The sequence below is a fragment of the Oncorhynchus gorbuscha genome, linkage group LG15, assembly GCF_021184085.1.
Source record: "Oncorhynchus gorbuscha isolate QuinsamMale2020 ecotype Even-year linkage group LG15, OgorEven_v1.0, whole genome shotgun sequence".
Lineage (NCBI taxonomy): Eukaryota > Metazoa > Chordata > Actinopteri > Salmoniformes > Salmonidae > Oncorhynchus > Oncorhynchus gorbuscha.
In genome coordinates this window covers 36,438,973-36,456,041 of record NC_060187.1, presented here as the reverse complement: position 1 = coordinate 36,456,041, position 17,069 = coordinate 36,438,973, and the positions used below count along the sequence as shown (strand labels likewise).

Below are 17,069 nucleotides of genomic sequence, written 5' to 3'. Positions count from 1 at the left end.
ATGCATTCAAATCGTTTGAAAAAGCTTCCACCAGTTAAGACACAAAATTCCTTAGTTAATTTATGATTCAAGGTGATAAAAAAAACCTGTCTGGCCCCAACCAACAGAGAAGTAGGTAGGTACTAGGTAGTCTATCTCACCAGGGTCAGGGTCTTCCAGTTTCTCCTTCAGCCTGGGGAAAGCAGGGCGAAGAGACTCTGGGTACTTCAGGAACACCTTGTACATGATAAGTACGGCCTTCTTCCTGATGTACGGCTTGGTGTGGGACATCTGCAGCACAAGTAGAGATAGGTCAGAGAAGCATGAAACAGACAAAATGTGTAAAAAGAACTTGAAGCTGAGAATGTGACTCACAAGAGTCATGATGTCATTGGCCAGGTCCCGAGCCAGGTCAGGGGTCACGAAGCAGGAGAGGCCAGTGAGAGCCACACCAGTGTCGTACTGGTTAGGACTGCTCAGATCCTGAAAAAGAGAGAGAAAGCAAGAGGAGAAAGAAACAGAAGGAGAGGGGAGGAAATAGCAGGTATCAGAGCTGTTCTTTAATCAGAGACAGGCAGGCCAAAAGTCAGGGGAAAAAAGCAACACTAACCTTTCGGATCTGATTAGTTGTCAGCATGATGACATCAGTGCTCTCATGAAAGCACTGGGAGGCAGCCAGGTAACCAATTCTCTGGAGGAAAAAGCACATGTTAAACCTCTGACCTAAGGCAAATTCAATCTTGAGTAGAACATTCTCAAATACCAACATTATAGAAGCACATTATTTCACTTTTTCACCTTGTATGTGAATTTTGAGGAACTCATGACTTCCACGATGTTGAATGCAGCCCAGCTGACATCATAGCCCAGCATCTGTAACTGTTAACACACCAGTGGAGAGGGCATTGAAAATCCACTATGCTGTCCCTGTGGACAGTGAGAGCTAAATGCATTATCAAAAAGGGCTTTTCCTGAGTACGGCAGTATTCAAAGTACATGCTATCAAGTGAAAAAGTATGCAGAGTAGGCCAAGGATATATAGCTAGTGTTTTTGCTTGCGCATCTCTGTGCTGTTCACTGGGAGGGAAGTTTCAGTGAGGGCAATTTCAGTGATGGCAGTTTTAGCGAGGGGTGCTGGTCTGTGGTCTTACGTAGGTGAGTTTGCACACAGCATTGGCCTTGACAGCAATGTTGTCCTGCTTGAGCTCCTGCTTGATCTCATCAATGCAGGTGGAGATGTACTTAGCCTGAGAAGAGACAGAGGAACATCAGACAGAGCAATGACAACCTCCACATGATACTTTACTTTCCTCTCCTGGTCGACCTCCGTGAAACAGTTTACAAATAGTCTAAGGGGAGAAGTCCTAAGGTCATTTGAAATGTCATTAATTGTATACATCTATAAAATAAAGGATAATCAAACAGAGCTTCTGATCAGAAATGTTTTTGGCTTTTTCAGTCTACGGATGAATGGGTTTTATTCTGAACTTGGAATTAAATAATAAGTAGTGAGTAACCTTTAATTCAAGGTTTTATTCTACATTTATCTGCTACACAGAAACTGTTTAGCATGGTTAGACTTTCTGATAGAGCAGAGTAAAACATTGATGGAACAGAACCTTGGAACACACACACAGAGAGCTCTATAATACAAGTGTGCTGGTCATGTGTCTGCAGTCATGAGACAGTGGACAGGGGGAAGAGGGAGGGTGGCTTGTACTCTAGGCTGCAGAGCATGGACACACAGGGCCATGCTCTGAAATCACCAGAGTGCTCTCCTATCACATTCTGACTCAACGACCGATTCAGATCCTATTGAATTAATTGGAATAGCTGTTCTACAGCCAAGGCCTACATTGTGCTAGCACTGCATGTTCTCCAGGAGGTACAGGGAGAGACCTTCTCAGACACAGTTCTTCTTCCAGGGACAGGATAGATATAGATATATATACACACACACACACTAAAAAATATATTTACCTTTATTTAACTAGGCAAGTCAGATAAGAACCAATTCTTATTTACAATGGTGGCCTACCCCGGCCAAACCCTAACGAATGCTGGGCCAATTGTGCGCCGCACTATAGAACTTCCAATCACGGCCGGTTGTGATACAGCCTGGAATCAAACCAGGGTCTGTAGTGATGCCTCTAGAACTGAGATGCAGTGCCTTAGACCGCTGCGCCAGTCACAACACCCTGTTAGTGTTACATATTATTGTCTTCTACAATTTAATATCAGTTGCATTGTGTGCCTTAACACCTTTTTAGATTTGCTTCCCTTTTAAATGAGGGCGTGACTAAGTAGAATAGGTTTGGCTGTATTATATCCCTACATGCATAAAGCAAATAGAGTCCAGGTCTGGAGAGAACACACACAAGGCATTAATATTTCAGTGAGCTGTCCACTGTTGGCTGGGTATCCAACACCTTAACTTAGTAAGCATGGTTAAGTTACACAAAAGGGACCACATTAGGACCTGAATCAAAAGATCATGGTTTAGTACAGTGGTCAAAGAGATCATGCTTTGTCGGTCTGGCTAAGCAATGAAAAAGCACATGACAAAACATTTACTTTCTTTTGCCAGATAACTGAATGGGAAAATAATTCTTCAGTGGCCACCATAGCTCTGTGGAATCCAGCAGCAGCTATCCATTTTTTTATTTTATTTAACTAGGCAAGTCAGTTAAGAACAAATTCTTTTTTATAATGACGGCCTAACAAAAGTAAAAAGTCCCCTTGAGGGGATGGGGGCTGGAATTTAAATATACAAATAAATGTAATAAAAATATAGGACAAAACACATCACAACGAGAGACAACACTACATAAAGAGAAACCTAAGACAACATAGCATGGCAGCAACACATGACAACACAGCATTGTAGCAACACAACAACATGGTAGCAACAACATGGCAGCAGCCCAACATGTAGCAGCATAAAACAGGGTACAAACATTGTTGGGCACAGACAACAGCACAAAGGGAAAGGTAGAGACAACAATACATCACACTAAGCAGCCACAACTGTCAGTAAGTGTCCATGATTGTGTCTTTGAATGAAGAGATGGAGATAAAACTGTCCAGTTTGAGTGTTTTTGCAGCTTGTTCCAGTCGCTAGCTTGCAGCGAACTGAAAAGAGGAGCAATCAAGGCGTGTATAAAAATAAACCAAGACTTAAAATGGTAGAACAGGTCAACTCACAATGTTACACCTAGGCCTAAATCCCATTCCCAATTCAACATTGGTCCAGCTCACTATTCTGCAATAGACTGTTTATGTCCTAGCTACTGAATGGCATAGTTTTTTAATGGTAGCAATACATCGAGCCTAACAGCATAATAGTCTCCACTAAGTGACATAATTTCCTAAAAATTTTAAATCGGTTTAAAACTAAGGAATTAATTATGGAGCAACTTCCACCTCCATATCTCATTCAAACAGTGCCCTCTATTGGACAGACTATAGACCAACCCACTGTCACCCTCTGTGATGATGCTGATTTTTTGATGATCTAATTTGCAGAACACAGCATCATTCTGAAAACACTGGTGTGACACCCATGAAGACAGGAGCATTTCCTACCATAAAAGCTGTCATATCACAGGGAACTTTAATCAACCGTTAGGAGGCTGTTCCCTGTTATGGCAATACTTAATATAAAAAAAATTCCACACAACATTGGATGTCCTCTGATGTTGCTAACGCAGTATACAGAGCTAGTATAGTCTACAGCCATATCAATAAAGCATGATTATGAAATCTACAATTTGCATAAACCTAGCATCCGGTAATCTGCTGTCTGACTCTTCAGGAGTGTCACGTCACCTATTTCCCACAACTGTACAAACCAAATGAATTAAAATGGTGGCGAAAGTGTAGTAGTTTGGATAAAAGGACCTCTGTTCTTCCAGTCAGAAGAGTTGTGGATGAAGCATCATTTCGTCTACCTATATGCAACGTTGTCACTGACTGACGCTGTGGAGCGAGGCCTACAAAATCGTCTAGACTTCGTTTACATGTCAATGTTTTTATTAATAGAATAGGAGATGAATATACAAAGTGAACTCACTATATATAATAGAAAAATAGTGCTGATGGAAAATTATTACGCGCATCATCCTGATCACATCAGCTGAGGTGAATAAATTTAGCTAACGTTACTGCCAGTTAGCCTCTTAGTTGTCACTTGCTAGCTAATTAGCTTCACCTGAAAGCAGTTGCCATGAGTAGTAAACGGGTAGCGTTCCACAACTGGTAACAAGTAGTATTTCGTGCAAGACCCATAATATTTGAAGTGTCCCGTGTGGCTCAGTTAGCAGAATATAGCGCTTGCAACGCCAGGGTTATGGGTTAGTGTCCCAGAGGACCAGTACGAAACAAAACAAGTGTTCTCTGGATAATACCCATCTGCTAAATGAATAGCTCGCTATGTAAAGTGGCGATGAAAACTGCTAATGTTAGCTTGCTAGCCAAATTACGATTATCGAGCAATTGCACATTGACAGTTACCGAGTTAACGAATGCAACCACGGAGTTGATATTAGGTTGCCCACTCAGTCCTGATTAACTTCATGACGAGACTCCTTACTTATTTAGCTATTTGGATAGCATACCGGGTAGACAGCTAGCATAAGGTTGGAATGGCTATCAAATAGGTGAGCTATTGTAGCTGGCTAACCAGAATGTTTACCAATGATATGTTAAACATCGACTTACTGACAGTGGTAATCAGACATTTCCGAAAACACAGCTAATCGTTTTACCTCATCTTCCTTGTGATTCCTAATTCCACGTACTAAATCTTGAAGGTTTTTATCGAACATCCGATCGATGCTCCCTTTAACAATCTTCAAAGCCATGGCTGACTTTTTTCGCTTCTGTCCTCGGGGACAAAGCGCTTGGTCGAGGTCTTTTGGATGCTAGCCGGCCCGCTAGACAGTCTCTCATCCACCCGGATACCGTTTTTTCGGGATTCGTAATTGTTTACTAATCCCGGGCAGAGGAGAAGCCAGATGGGGCGTACTATAACTGTGCAGACACACTGGCAGTGGATCCGTATAGGAAATGGCTGACAAAATGGCGTCTAATGTCAGCTGACTGTGTGTAATAATGTGGGATTCTCATTATGATAATCAAATGCAATTAAAGATATGCTTTAGTACTCGGCTTGCAATGTTAATGCGTGATCATTTTCCAATTGTATTCTCTATACAGAATGCAATTCATCACCATGTCCACAGTAGCTCTTTGCCACAGCCAAACCAATGAGCATTAACTGCATGAACATTTTTATGTAAAAGGATGGCAATTACTCTGCTATTTAACTTGCATAAATGTATAAACGGTTATTTATAAACAATTTTACACCGCTGACCGCATGCATAGGTCCACATTATTCACTGCAATTCCTCTTCGCTAGATTGGTTACAAGGGTTGTACATTACAACTTGTATGTATACATTTATTACACCCCAATCCAACTACATTTATGAGAATATGGGACTTCTTTGAAGCCTTCAATGACAGAAGTGTTCAGATTATGACCACAACGCTGAGATCTTGATTTAACTCAACTAAATATTTTACATAGCACTAAAAACACTTACATAGTATGTATGACAAACGTCAAATGGGCTCCAGCTACATGGGATCTGGACAACTTGGATCAAGATAATATCTTGTAGTCTGTACACAATGTGTATTATCCCATTCATTAGGCTAATTCTTGAAAGCAGATGGTAGAGGGAAAAACCAGATGACAGTGGATAATTCCACAGCATTCAGTAAATCAAAAGCTGTTGCAATATCAGAAAACAATTGTAAAAATAAAAAACAAAACATGTGGAACTTAATTGGAAAACATGTGATGTGGTTCCGTTCACTGGCTTAATATGTATATGGCGAGACTGGATTAATAAGAACAGACCAGATAAAAAAATATAAAAGAAACTCACAAAAAGTACCAGACTCATACCTATCCACCATTAGCCTTTTCTAGGTTCTGTAGGCTTCAATATATTCTCAAGCAAAGCCAACAGATTCCTTGACTAACGTGACAGTACAGTTACTTCAAAGCAGAACAAGACTCCTCTCCCCCTTCGATTTCCTGTTAGAAGTGCTAAAAATGGAATCTCTCATTATAAATACTGTATGAAAGACCAAAGTTAGAGTTCATGTGGCAGAAAAAAAAGCATGGTAGCTTGAGGGGGAGGAATTGGGGACGGGCCAAGGTGTCCTATAAAAATGGAAAAAATACAATGGCGAACATCAAAGTGGTCTGCAGAGCGCCATGTATCTGGCACGAGACGAGTGAGCTTTCATTTTAGCTGTGGTAAACAATTGTATTCCATTTTCTTCAGAGTTCTTCAGCTCTCCATCGCTGTCGGTTCTGTTTCTGTAGAGAGAGCGTGGTGTGTTTCATCAGTGTTCGTCTGCTGCTCAGCAGGACTATCAGGACTTCGCCTACCATGGAGAAGAGACAAGACTTCAGAACTAGAGCCACATATACCGTTGTGATGGTAGCAAAGTACCAATGAGTAGAGCAATATATTACCATGAATACTTTGAACAAATATTAGCAGAAATAAAGGAAGTACACAAAGATGTGACATAGGAGGCCGTTTACCTGTTGGGGCTTGAAGCCACATGCTCATCATTCACTTCCTGGACCGGAGACTTTGGGGTATCCTCCAACTCAGTGCATTCCTTTTTCTGGACTTCTGATTCCCCATTCACAGGTGTTACATCTGATGACAAGTTATGCAAAATCAATTGATTGGCTACAAATGAAGGACCTTTAATTTTGTTGTTACACACATTGAAAAATAAAGTCTATGAATTAATGCCATAGTGAACTTCTCCTTTAAGAGGGGTAATAGCCATAGGAGGAAAAACGGAAAATGTAAATAAGTCCATCAGTAAATACAGTAAATAAGTCCATCAGCAGTGATGGTAAAAGTTTTGGCTGAGAGAATTACCTGTGTTTGGTGTCTCCTTTCCATTCTCTTCCTGCTCCTTTCCCTCAGCTTTGTGTTTACTTGGCATTTCAGACTTGACCACAAACTGCCCCTTTAATTTGTTGTAGACCTGGCTGGCCTTTTCCATTACGTCACCGCTTGCTTTGTATCGACGGATCTATAGTAACACAAACATCAATCAGAACAACATCAGTGGAGTTCAAAGGGGCCAAAAACAGGGGATTAGATATACACAGAGGATCTACACTGAACAAAAATATAAACGCAACATGTAAAGTTTTGGTCCCATATTTCATGAGCTTAAATAAAAGATCCCAAAAATATCTCAAATTTGCTTACATCCCTATTAGTCAGTATTTATTCTTCAAACAGATAACCCATCCACCTGACAGGTGTGGCATATCAAGAAGCTGATTAAACAGCATGATCATTAAACAGGTGCAACTTGTGCTGGGGACAATAAAAGGCCACTGAAATGTACAGTTGTCACACAACACCACCACCACAGTCCACCAGCGCTGTTGCCAGAAAATTGAATGTTAATTTCTCTACCATAAACCACCTTCAACATTGTTTTAGAATATTTGGGAGTAAGTCCAACCGGCCTCAACCACAGACCACGTGTATGTTGTGATGTCAATGTTGTGAACAGAGTGCCGCATGGCGGCAGTGGGGTGATGGTATGGGCAGGCATAACCTATGGACAACGAACAACTGCATTTTATCAATGGCAATTTGAATACACAGAGATACCATGACGAGATCCTGATTGTGAGGCCCATTTCTTTTTTTTAAGTGTCTGTGACCAACAGATGCATATCTGTATTCCCACATGATTAGGGTCAAATAATGGCCTAATAGATCTATTAAATCCATAGATTAGGGCCTTTCAATTTAATGATTTCCTTATATGAACTGTAACTCAGTAAAATCTTTGAAATTGTTGCATTTATATTTTTGTTCAGTATACAAGTTTAACTTTTATTAAGAGGTTCAGAGGGAAAGGCACCTTTTTAAGCGTGGCAATAACATCTGAGTTCTTCTGCAGGATGTGGCTGGTGACCGGCACAGCTTCCAGCTCCGCCAGGGCCTGTAGACAGCGCTCTATGTCCTGCAGAACAGACAACACCATTGCAGTATTCTATGAGCAAAGAACACCTAATTGGTCAAATAAAGAATGTGGTTCCTCATGCTGCTTGTAAAATCACAACTATGTGACAATAACTATTCTGTTGACAATGAAGGGAGCCCCTTATATGGTTACTCACTGGGTTGTCCACTTTCAGTGCAAACTTGATGTCAGCATGGAGCTTCTGCAACTTTTCGTCTGGAGTTGGCTCTGTGTACAGACACAAAAGGACAAGGAGTGAGGACACAAAAAGTTTATATTACATGGCACTGTATCTGACCAACGATTTGTCACAATTAGTTGTCATTATGCAGGGTTTCCAAATGGACACAGTGGATTGGTGGACTGAGAGTAACATTGAGCTCTGACCTTTTTTCTTCTCTGCTTTCCTCTCTGGAGGTCTCTCTGGTTTGCGTTTGGGCTTGTCAGGCTTGGACCTGAGGGAGAGAACTCAGTGATTTATGTGCATTTATATTTAATGAAGATAACATCTAATGAGATCTGTGCTCTGGTCTTTTGTCTTGTTCAGCCCTGTGCAATTTACCTCACTCGGGGCCTCTCCTCTGACCGCTGGGTTCGCTTTTCCTTCACATCTTTCTCCTTTTTGCCTTTACCATGATCCCTCTCTTTCTTTGTTCTCCCTTTCTTCTGGTTGTCTGAACGCTTTGCAGATGCTTTCACCTGAATGGGGGAGAAATACAATGTTCAACAAATCTATTCTAAAACAAGCAAATGTCCCCTCTTTACAGTCTTCCATGCTAGTTACCTCAGGTCCAGAGTCAGAGTCAGAGTCGGAGGGGGCGGGGATGGGGGGCGGTGGGGGTTTCTTGGACTTCTTCAGTGGGTGATCTACACCCTCATCTGAACTGTTTTCACCACTGCTCTTTCCCTTCTCCTTGTCCTTCTTTCTCTGCTCTTCTTCTTCCTTCTCCCTCTCCCGATACTTGAGGATCTCCTCTGCCTGCTCCTTCTTCCGCCGTTCCTCCAGCTCTTTCCGACGCTCTTCATCCCTCTTTTTCCAGTCGCTGACTCGGTCCGGCTCACTGTCGCTGTAGTACAGGAGACCATTCATAATGTACTTATTTGTTGACAAAAGTCATTTATAATGTATTAACGGAGAGCAAAACCAATGTGGAACAGACTAGAGCGTTGCTGACCTATCACTGTCAGAGGAAGATGCCGGTGCTCTGACCGGGGCAGCTTTGGGTTTCCGTCCACCCCGAGGCTTTGGCGGAGGCTTCTCTGAGTGGGACAAACGGCAGAGAAGAGGGTTATGCAGTGACAAATACAGTTATCATTCACTGTCTGGGATACCAGAAATAATAGCCCTCACCTTTCTTGCGCGCTTGAGGAGCCTTCCGTTGAGGTGGCTGTGGCTCTGAGTCAGAGTCGGATTTGGAGCCAGACTGGGATTCTGATCCAGACAGAGCAGGCCGTGGCTTCTGATCCTCTGAATCACTGCCCCCTTTCTTCTTGTCTGACTGAGACCCAGAGTCGGAGTCCGACGACACCACCTACAGCATCCCAGAAAGAGAGAAAAGCATAATGAGAGAGCCAGTAATCACTGCGAAACCATAAACAGTGCTTTATCTATTCAGCTACCCAGGGCTGTTTGACACCCGAAGGGCATCCTTTCCTCACCTTCTTCCCTTTGCCACCTCCAGCCTTCTTCCCGGCGCCGCCACGGCCTGCTGCTGCCTTCTTCTCTGGGGTGAAGTCCTACAGGGGAAAACAAACAAGACACCATCAAATTAACACCAAGTTATCATGCTAGTGTAAAACATACTGTATTGTATGCGTCAACTGACCTGGTCACTGTTCTTCCCAGAGTCCGAGTCAGAAGGGGATGGGTCTGGCTCCGAGGGTGAGCCACTCTCCTCTCCATCCCGGTCACTGGACGAACCCCGGGTCTTCTTCACAGGGGGCCGCTGAATGAGCGATAGAAATGAGATGTAATATTATGACAGATGCATATCTAAGCAAGAGCAGTTGTCTGGTTGGAATTAACATCCAAAAATACAGAAATTATAATTTCACAGTCACCTTGGCAGCAGGGGCCTTCCTCTTCACCCCTCCTCGATCCTCACTTCCTGAGTCAGAATTTACTTCACTTCCTGAATATGCTTTCCTGGGCACCACTGCTTCCTCGTCATCTTCTGCCTCACTTCCTGCTGCACCGTCATTGGCTTCACTGTCAGACGAGCTGACAGGCTGGGGAGTGAATGAAGAGATAATGCCCCAACATAAGTGTTTGTTGATAGACACAGATGTGATAGAATGCTGACCAAACAGATAATACCACCAACAGGGAGCTGTATAGTATGGTAACTTTGGCAAAGAGTCTCTGACCTAAACAGATCCAAAGTGTACAGAGAAAAAAAGAAACCAGGGATAGTCTTAGAGTGATTATCTTAATTTACCGAGGTTAGCTAGCCAGCTATTTGTCGTCCTTAACGTAGGTGACTCTGCTAGCTAGCCAACGCTAGCCAACGTCTTCTGTATAGAACTCAACAACCCGGTCGCATTCACAGTTAGTATCACATTTTCACTTCATTTCATTACAGTACAACGGTTTGATTTGTTTGATCGTAGCTAGCTACATAGCTAGCTACATAGCCGTCTTTGTATCAAAGATAATTGTGTAGTCTAGAGCGATTTTCTAGGTTCGCTAGCCAGCTATTGTCGTTCTTTTAACGCAACGTAACGTAAACAACACTGCTAGCTAGCCAGCTAGCCCCCGAATAGCAACACTGCAGAAACTATTACACTCAACGGAACGACTTGATTAGTGTAGTGTCAACAACGCACCCACTTCCAGCTAGCCTACAAAGTCAACAACGCAGCCACTGCCAGCTGGCCTACTTCAGCAGTACTGTATCATTTTAATCATTTTAGTCAATAAGATTCTTGCTACGTAGCTTAACTTTCTGAACATTCGAGACGTGTAGTCCACTTGTCATTCCAATCTCCTTTGCATTAGCGTAGCCTCTTCTGTAGCCTGTCAACTATGTGTCTGTTTATCCCTGTTCTCTCCTCTGCACAGACCATACAAACGCTCCACACCGCGTGGCCGCGGCCACCCTACTCTGGTGGTCCCAGCGCGCACAACCCACGTGGAGTTCCAGGTCTCCGGTAGCCTCTGGAACTGCCAATCTGCGGTCAACAAGGCAGAGTTCATCTCAGCCTATGCCTCCCTCCAGTCCCTCGACTTCTTGGCACTGACGGAAACATGGATCACCACAGACAACACTGCTACTCCTACTGCTCTCTCTTCGTCCGCCCACGTGTTCTCGCACACCCCGAGAGCGTCTGGTCAGCAGGGTGGTGGCACCGGGATCCTCATCTCTCCCAAGTGGTCATTCTCTCTTTCTCCCCTTACCCATCTGCCTATCGCCTCCTTTGAATTCCATGCTGTCACAGTTACTAGCCCTTTCAAGCTTAACATCCTTATTTATCGCCCTCCAGGTTCCCTCGGAGAGTTCATCAATGAGCTTGATGCCTTGATAAGCTCCTTTCCTGAGGACGGCTCACCTCTCACAGTTCTGGGCGACTTTAACCTCCCCACGTCTACCTTTGACTCTTTCCTCTCTGCCTCCTTCTTTCCACTCCTCTCCTCTTTTGACCTCACCCTCTCACCTTCCCCCCCTACTCACAAGGCAGGCAATACGCTCGACCTCATCTTTACTAGATGCTGTTCTTCCACTAACCTCATTGCAACTCCCCTCCAAGTCTCCGACCACTACCTTGTATCCTTTTCCCTCTCGCTCTCATCCAACACCTCCCACACTGCCCCTACTCGGATGGTATCGCGCCGTCCCAACCTTCGCTCTCTCTCCCCCGCTACTCTCTCCTCTTCCATCCTATCATCTCTTCCCTCTGCTCAAACCTTCTCCAACCTATCTCCTGATTCTGCCTCCTCAACCCTCCTCTCCTCCCTCTCTGCATCCCTTGACTCTATGTCCCCTATCCTCCAGGCCGGCTCGGTCCTCCCCTCCCGCTCCGTGGCTCGATGACTCATTGCGAGCTCACAGAACAGGGCTCCGGGCAGCCGAGCGGAAATGGAGGAAAACTCGCCTCCCTGCGGACCTGGCATCCTTTCACTCCCTCCTCTCTACATTTTCCTCCTCTGTCTCTGCTGCTAAAGCCACTTTCTACCACGCTAAATTCCAAGCATCTGCCTCTAACCCTAGGAAGCTCTTTGCCACCTTCTCCTCCCTCCTGAATCCTCCTCCCCTCCCCCCTCCTCCCTCTCTGCAGATGACTTCGTCAACCATTTTGAAAAAAGGTCGAAGACATCCGATCCTCGTTTGCTAAGTCAAACGACACCGCTGGTTCTGCTCACACTGCCCTACCCTGTGCTCTGACCTCTTTCTCCCCTCTCTCTCCAGATGAAATCTCGCGTCTTGTGACGGCCGGCCGCCCAACAACCTGCCCGCTTGACCCTATCCCCTCCTCTCTTCTCCAGACCATTTCCGGAGACCTTCTCCCTTACCTCACCTCGCTCATCAACTCATCCCTGACCGCTGGCTACATCCCTTCCATCTTCAAGAGAGCGAGAGTTGCACCCCTTCTGAAAAAACCTACACTCGATCCCTCCGATGTCAACAATTACAGACCAGTATCCCTTCTTTCTTTTCTCTCCAAAACTCTTGAACGTGCCGTCCTTGGCCAGCTCTCCCGCTATCTCTTTCTGAATTACCTTCTTGATCCAAATCAGTCAGGTTTCAAGACTAGTCATTCAACTGAGACTGCTCTCCTCTGTATCACGGAGGCGCTCCGCACTGCTAAAGCTAACTCTCTCTCCTCTGCTCTCATCCTTCTAGATCTATCGGCTGCCTTCGAAACTGTGAACCATCAGATCCTCCTCTCCACCCTCTCCGAGTTGGGCATCTCCGGCGCGGCCCACGCTTGGATTGCATCCTACCTGACAGGTCGCTCCTACCAGGTGGCGTGGCGAGAATCTGTCTCCTCACCACGCGCCTCACCACTGGTGTCCCCCAGGGCTCTGTTCTTGGCCCTCTCCTATTCTCGCTATACACCAAGTCACTTGGCTCTGTCATAACCTCACATGGTCTCTCCTATCATTGCTATGCAGACGACACACAATTAATCTTCTCCTTTCCCCTTCTGATGACCAGGTGGCGAATCGCATCTCTGCATGTCTGGCAGACATATCAGTGTGGATGACGGATCACCACCTCAAGCTGAACCTCGGCAAGACGGAGCTGCTCTTCCTCCCGGGAAGGACTGCCCGTTCCATGATCTCGCCATCACGGTTGACAACTCCATTGTGTCCTCCTCCCAGAGCGCCAAGAACCTTGGCGTGATCCTGGACAACACCCTGTCGTTCTCAACCAACATCAAGGCGGTGGCCCGTTCCTGTAGGTTCATGCTCTACAACATCCGCAGAGTACGACCCTGCCTCACACAGGAAGCGGCGCAGGTCCTAATCCAGGCACTTGTCATCTCCCGTCTGGATTACTGCAACTCGCTGTTGGCTGGGCTCCCTGCCTGTGCCATTAAACCCCTTCAACTCATCCAGAACGCCGCAGCCCGTCTGGTGTTCAACCTTCCCAAGTTCTCTCACGTCACCCCGCTCCTCCGTTCTCTCCACTGGCTTCCAGTTGAAGCTTGCATCCGCTACAAGACCATGGTGCTTGCCTACGGAGCTGTGAGGAGAACGGCACCTCAGTAGCTCCAGGCTCTGATCAGGCCCTACACCCAAACAAGGGCACTGCGTTCATCCACCTCTGGCCTGCTCACCTCCCTACCACTGAGGAAGTACAGCTCCCGCTCAGCCCAGTCAAAACTGTTCGCTGCCCTGGCCCCCCAATGGTGGAACAAACTCCCTCACGACGCCAGGACAGCGGAGTCAATCACCACCTTCCGGAGACACCTGAAACCCCACCTCTTTAAGGAATACCTAGGATAGGATAAGTAATCCCCCCCCCCTTAAGTTTTAGATGCACTATTGTAAAGTGACTGTTCCACTGGATGTCATAAGGTGAATGCACCAATTTGTAAGTCGCTCTGGATAAGAGCGTCTGCTAAATGACTTAAATGTAAAAAATGTATAACAGCAGTCAGTTGTAGTTGGTCAGTATTACAGAAACAGTATCAAGTTGGACTTCTGAGGATATTATGTACTTACTGCAGGAGCACTGTATGAGGCGTGAGGGTTGTTCTGGATTTCACACAAGCCCTCATTGAAGCCCTTCCTTTTATTAGGTTTCCCATAGCGCTCGCTGTACTTGTCATATGCAAAAAGGTCCTTTGGTGCAAGGAATGCTCTGAAGAGAGAGCATGATTTGTTAAGACAATGCTATATACGATAATGTAATTCTAAGTCACTGAATTAAAAGATGATACTTGACAGCCACACTCCCTCCTTTCAGGGTAACTGACACACCGGGTTTCTGCATGATGTAAACGACATGTACTGGTAATGAACTACAATACTGAAAGGGATCTTTTGCCACCTAGTGGTGGTTTAAGAATAGTTAATCTGCTATCTTGTAACACAAGTGCTGTATGATCAAAATGAAAGACTGAACTTCAACACACAATTGACCTAGATCACTTCAGACATAAACCAGTAACAAAAAACACATGAATAAGTTTCAAAAGGTTAAAATTAGTTAAAGAAGATACAGTGCACCAACAAACAGGGAGGATACATCTTCACAGAAATATGAGTTATGATACTTAAAAAAAACAACATACATCACATTAGGTATCTGGGGACAACAAAAACAAAACCAACTGGAATAGAAATGCAAATCAACAACATTCCTGTTTGCATCACTGTCTCAATATTTTTTTAAACTGCAGATCCAATAAAGCAGTGGTTCTCAAAGTGGGGGCCTCAGACCCGAGATACTGCAGGAGGACCATGGCCAGATCTCAAAATATATCTTTTTATGAATATTACTAACAGACTAAACAAATGTTGGCCAAGGGATTCACTGAATAAGTGTAACACAATAAAATGTTATCAATCTACAATTGATGTTCTGAACTCTGGGCAACATGTGCCTGGGAGGCTCACATGGATATTGGTATTCACAGTACTCCCCTAGTTATACATTTTTCAACTCAATACTTCTTATATTAATTAATTAAATTTCAAATAAAATTATATATTTTTTTTACATAATGCACTGTAATGTAAGCTTTCAAATTGCAAAGTTCTCTCTGCCTCATGGTAAAGCATGTATAAAAGCACAATATTAGGTTTAAAGCTACAACAACAAAAAATCTCTGCCCCATGACAAAATGTGTAGAACTGCAGGATATTAACTTTAAAATGGCTAAATCTTCTCTCTGATGCCAAGAGATGGGCCTTTAATATGTTCCTTCCAAGGGCTCAAGACTTGGTTAGTATGGCACTAAATTATTCTGTTGCTCTGTCGTTTGCTACATACTTACTTAATAGTGGAGAAGAAACTATAGTCTGTGGGGGTGGCGTAGCGTTTGGCCAGAGCAAGTGGTCTTGCGGGGGAAATGCACTACCAAAGTCTTAGTACAACTCCTTGTATGCCATTTTATCTCACTCGAGCTTGTGTTCTGATTATGATGGGGTCCCTAATGAATTTGCGATCACAAAAACCTTGAGAAGCCCTGCAATAAAAGGACCTTAATGATAATGAAGTATACCAAGTTCATCCAAAGAAATTCCTGCTATTGTAAATCAATGAGACAAAGCACTTACGTTTCATGGGTCCCAAAGAAGAAGATGGGGACTTTATTTGGAGGGGGTTTTACTGCTCCATCTGCCACATCCTCAATCTAGGAGAATGAGAACCACACAACCAAAAACTCATTGTGAGAGATATCCAAATTAGGTACAGGAGATAATATATTCACTGCTCTTTGTAGTCTGATCCTTAAGTCAGGTTGGGCAAGTGAGGAAAGGAAGGCTGGATGTAATTAATTAATATTTTGGTTGTCTGGACCCCTCACTCCAGACAGATACCTTGATAGGTAGAATCTGTAGAATGTTCTAATCACTGCCAAAAACATCCTGGGGCCAAGTGAACACGTCACATCAAAGTCATGCATTTCCAGAAAATAAAATGTGTTTACACTGTACCAAAAACTCACCTGGTTAGTTAACTATAGCTCGGATATTATTTTATAGGGTAGCAAGTCTAAAAAGTTGTAAATCAAGAAGGCTTCATCTTCAATCAATCAACACACACCAAAAGTAAAGTACAGGTACTGTAGCTACTTAGCGATGCCTTTTTGGACAAAATACGTGCACAAAAGACAAACATGAACGTCATTCACAAAGTAGTCTGGTTATACTTTTCCATAGATGGTCCCGCAAACAGATTGCTAGGATTTAAAAATATAAAAATAAACAGTTATATATAGTTCCAAGTACGAGGCAAGGCTAGCTGGCTATATAATATTAGCTATGTCTGTCACTGACAAGGATGCACAGCGAAACTCCAGCGTCCCCTTCGCCCACCCCCCTTCACACTGGCTGCTACTAACTTACCCTGGCTGGCCAGTGGGGGTACCCCTTCATTTTAGCGAAGACCAGGTCTCCGGGTTGGAAATTGTGCGGCATTGTCCTGCTCTTCTGTGCAGCCTTTACTTTCTTCTTTAGCGAACTCTGGGTGTCTTTATGTGTCGCTTCTTTACCGTTTTCAGGTCGACATGAAACCTGCGAAACGATTACGCTTGCGAGCTGGAAAGCTAGCTTCCAAAAGCGCGAGATGAGGCGGTTAGCTTCATAAGAATAGCTTCCGCTAACTTTGATTATCCGAGCGGAAATCCCGGCCACTGGCCACTATAATTGGTTTAATTTCTTATCACTCCATTCTTCAAACCAATCATATTCTACAATGTGTGCACTGTAAATTCGACATCGTTTTCCTAATTTGAATCTGACCACTAATTAGAAAATGCATAGTAACGTCAAATCAAAAGCTTTGGCTTCGAAGTAAAACATTTATTTCATAAATATCTGTCTT

At 44.1% G+C, this 17,069-nt stretch overlaps 2 protein-coding genes across 7 annotated transcripts in view; both read right to left on the bottom strand.

Annotated features, from left to right (window-relative positions):
• The window catches only part of LOC123997049 (AP-3 complex subunit delta-1-like), a 32,292-nt gene extending 27,233 nt beyond the window's left edge, over window positions 1-5,059 (bottom strand). For 4 of the 6 annotated variants that reach the window (XM_046301012.1, XM_046301017.1, XM_046301015.1 and 1 more), the window contains exons 1-6: window positions 4,746-5,059; window positions 1,131-1,226; window positions 778-858; window positions 590-670; window positions 355-462; window positions 141-270 (exon numbers count right to left, since the gene is read on the bottom strand). In XM_046301012.1, coding sequence (XP_046156968.1) covers window positions 141-270; window positions 355-462; window positions 590-670; window positions 778-858; window positions 1,131-1,226; window positions 4,746-4,841 — 592 coding nt within the window. In that variant the 5' untranslated portion in view covers window positions 4,842-5,059. The remainder of the gene's footprint in view (window positions 1-140; window positions 271-354; window positions 463-589; window positions 671-777; window positions 859-1,130; window positions 1,227-4,745) is intronic. The other 2 variants (XM_046301016.1, XM_046301018.1) reach the window with 1 other exon arrangement.
• Window positions 5,060-5,402: 343 nt separating this feature from the next.
• On the bottom strand, window positions 5,403-16,834 carry LOC123997050 (hepatoma-derived growth factor-related protein 2-like). Its single transcript, XM_046301019.1, has 16 exons — window positions 16,592-16,834; window positions 15,800-15,876; window positions 14,240-14,378; window positions 10,132-10,299; window positions 9,897-10,016; window positions 9,730-9,807; window positions 9,422-9,602; window positions 9,246-9,330; window positions 8,855-9,137; window positions 8,633-8,769; window positions 8,458-8,525; window positions 8,228-8,298; window positions 7,969-8,070; window positions 6,960-7,116; window positions 6,608-6,728; window positions 5,403-6,444 (listed from the first exon to the last, which is right to left on the bottom strand). The coding sequence occupies exons 1-16, from the start codon at window positions 16,661-16,663 to the stop codon at window positions 6,348-6,350; spliced, it is 1,956 nt and encodes a 651-aa protein (XP_046156975.1). The 5' UTR covers window positions 16,664-16,834; the 3' UTR covers window positions 5,403-6,347.
• Between the last annotated feature and the right edge of the window lie 235 nt (window positions 16,835-17,069).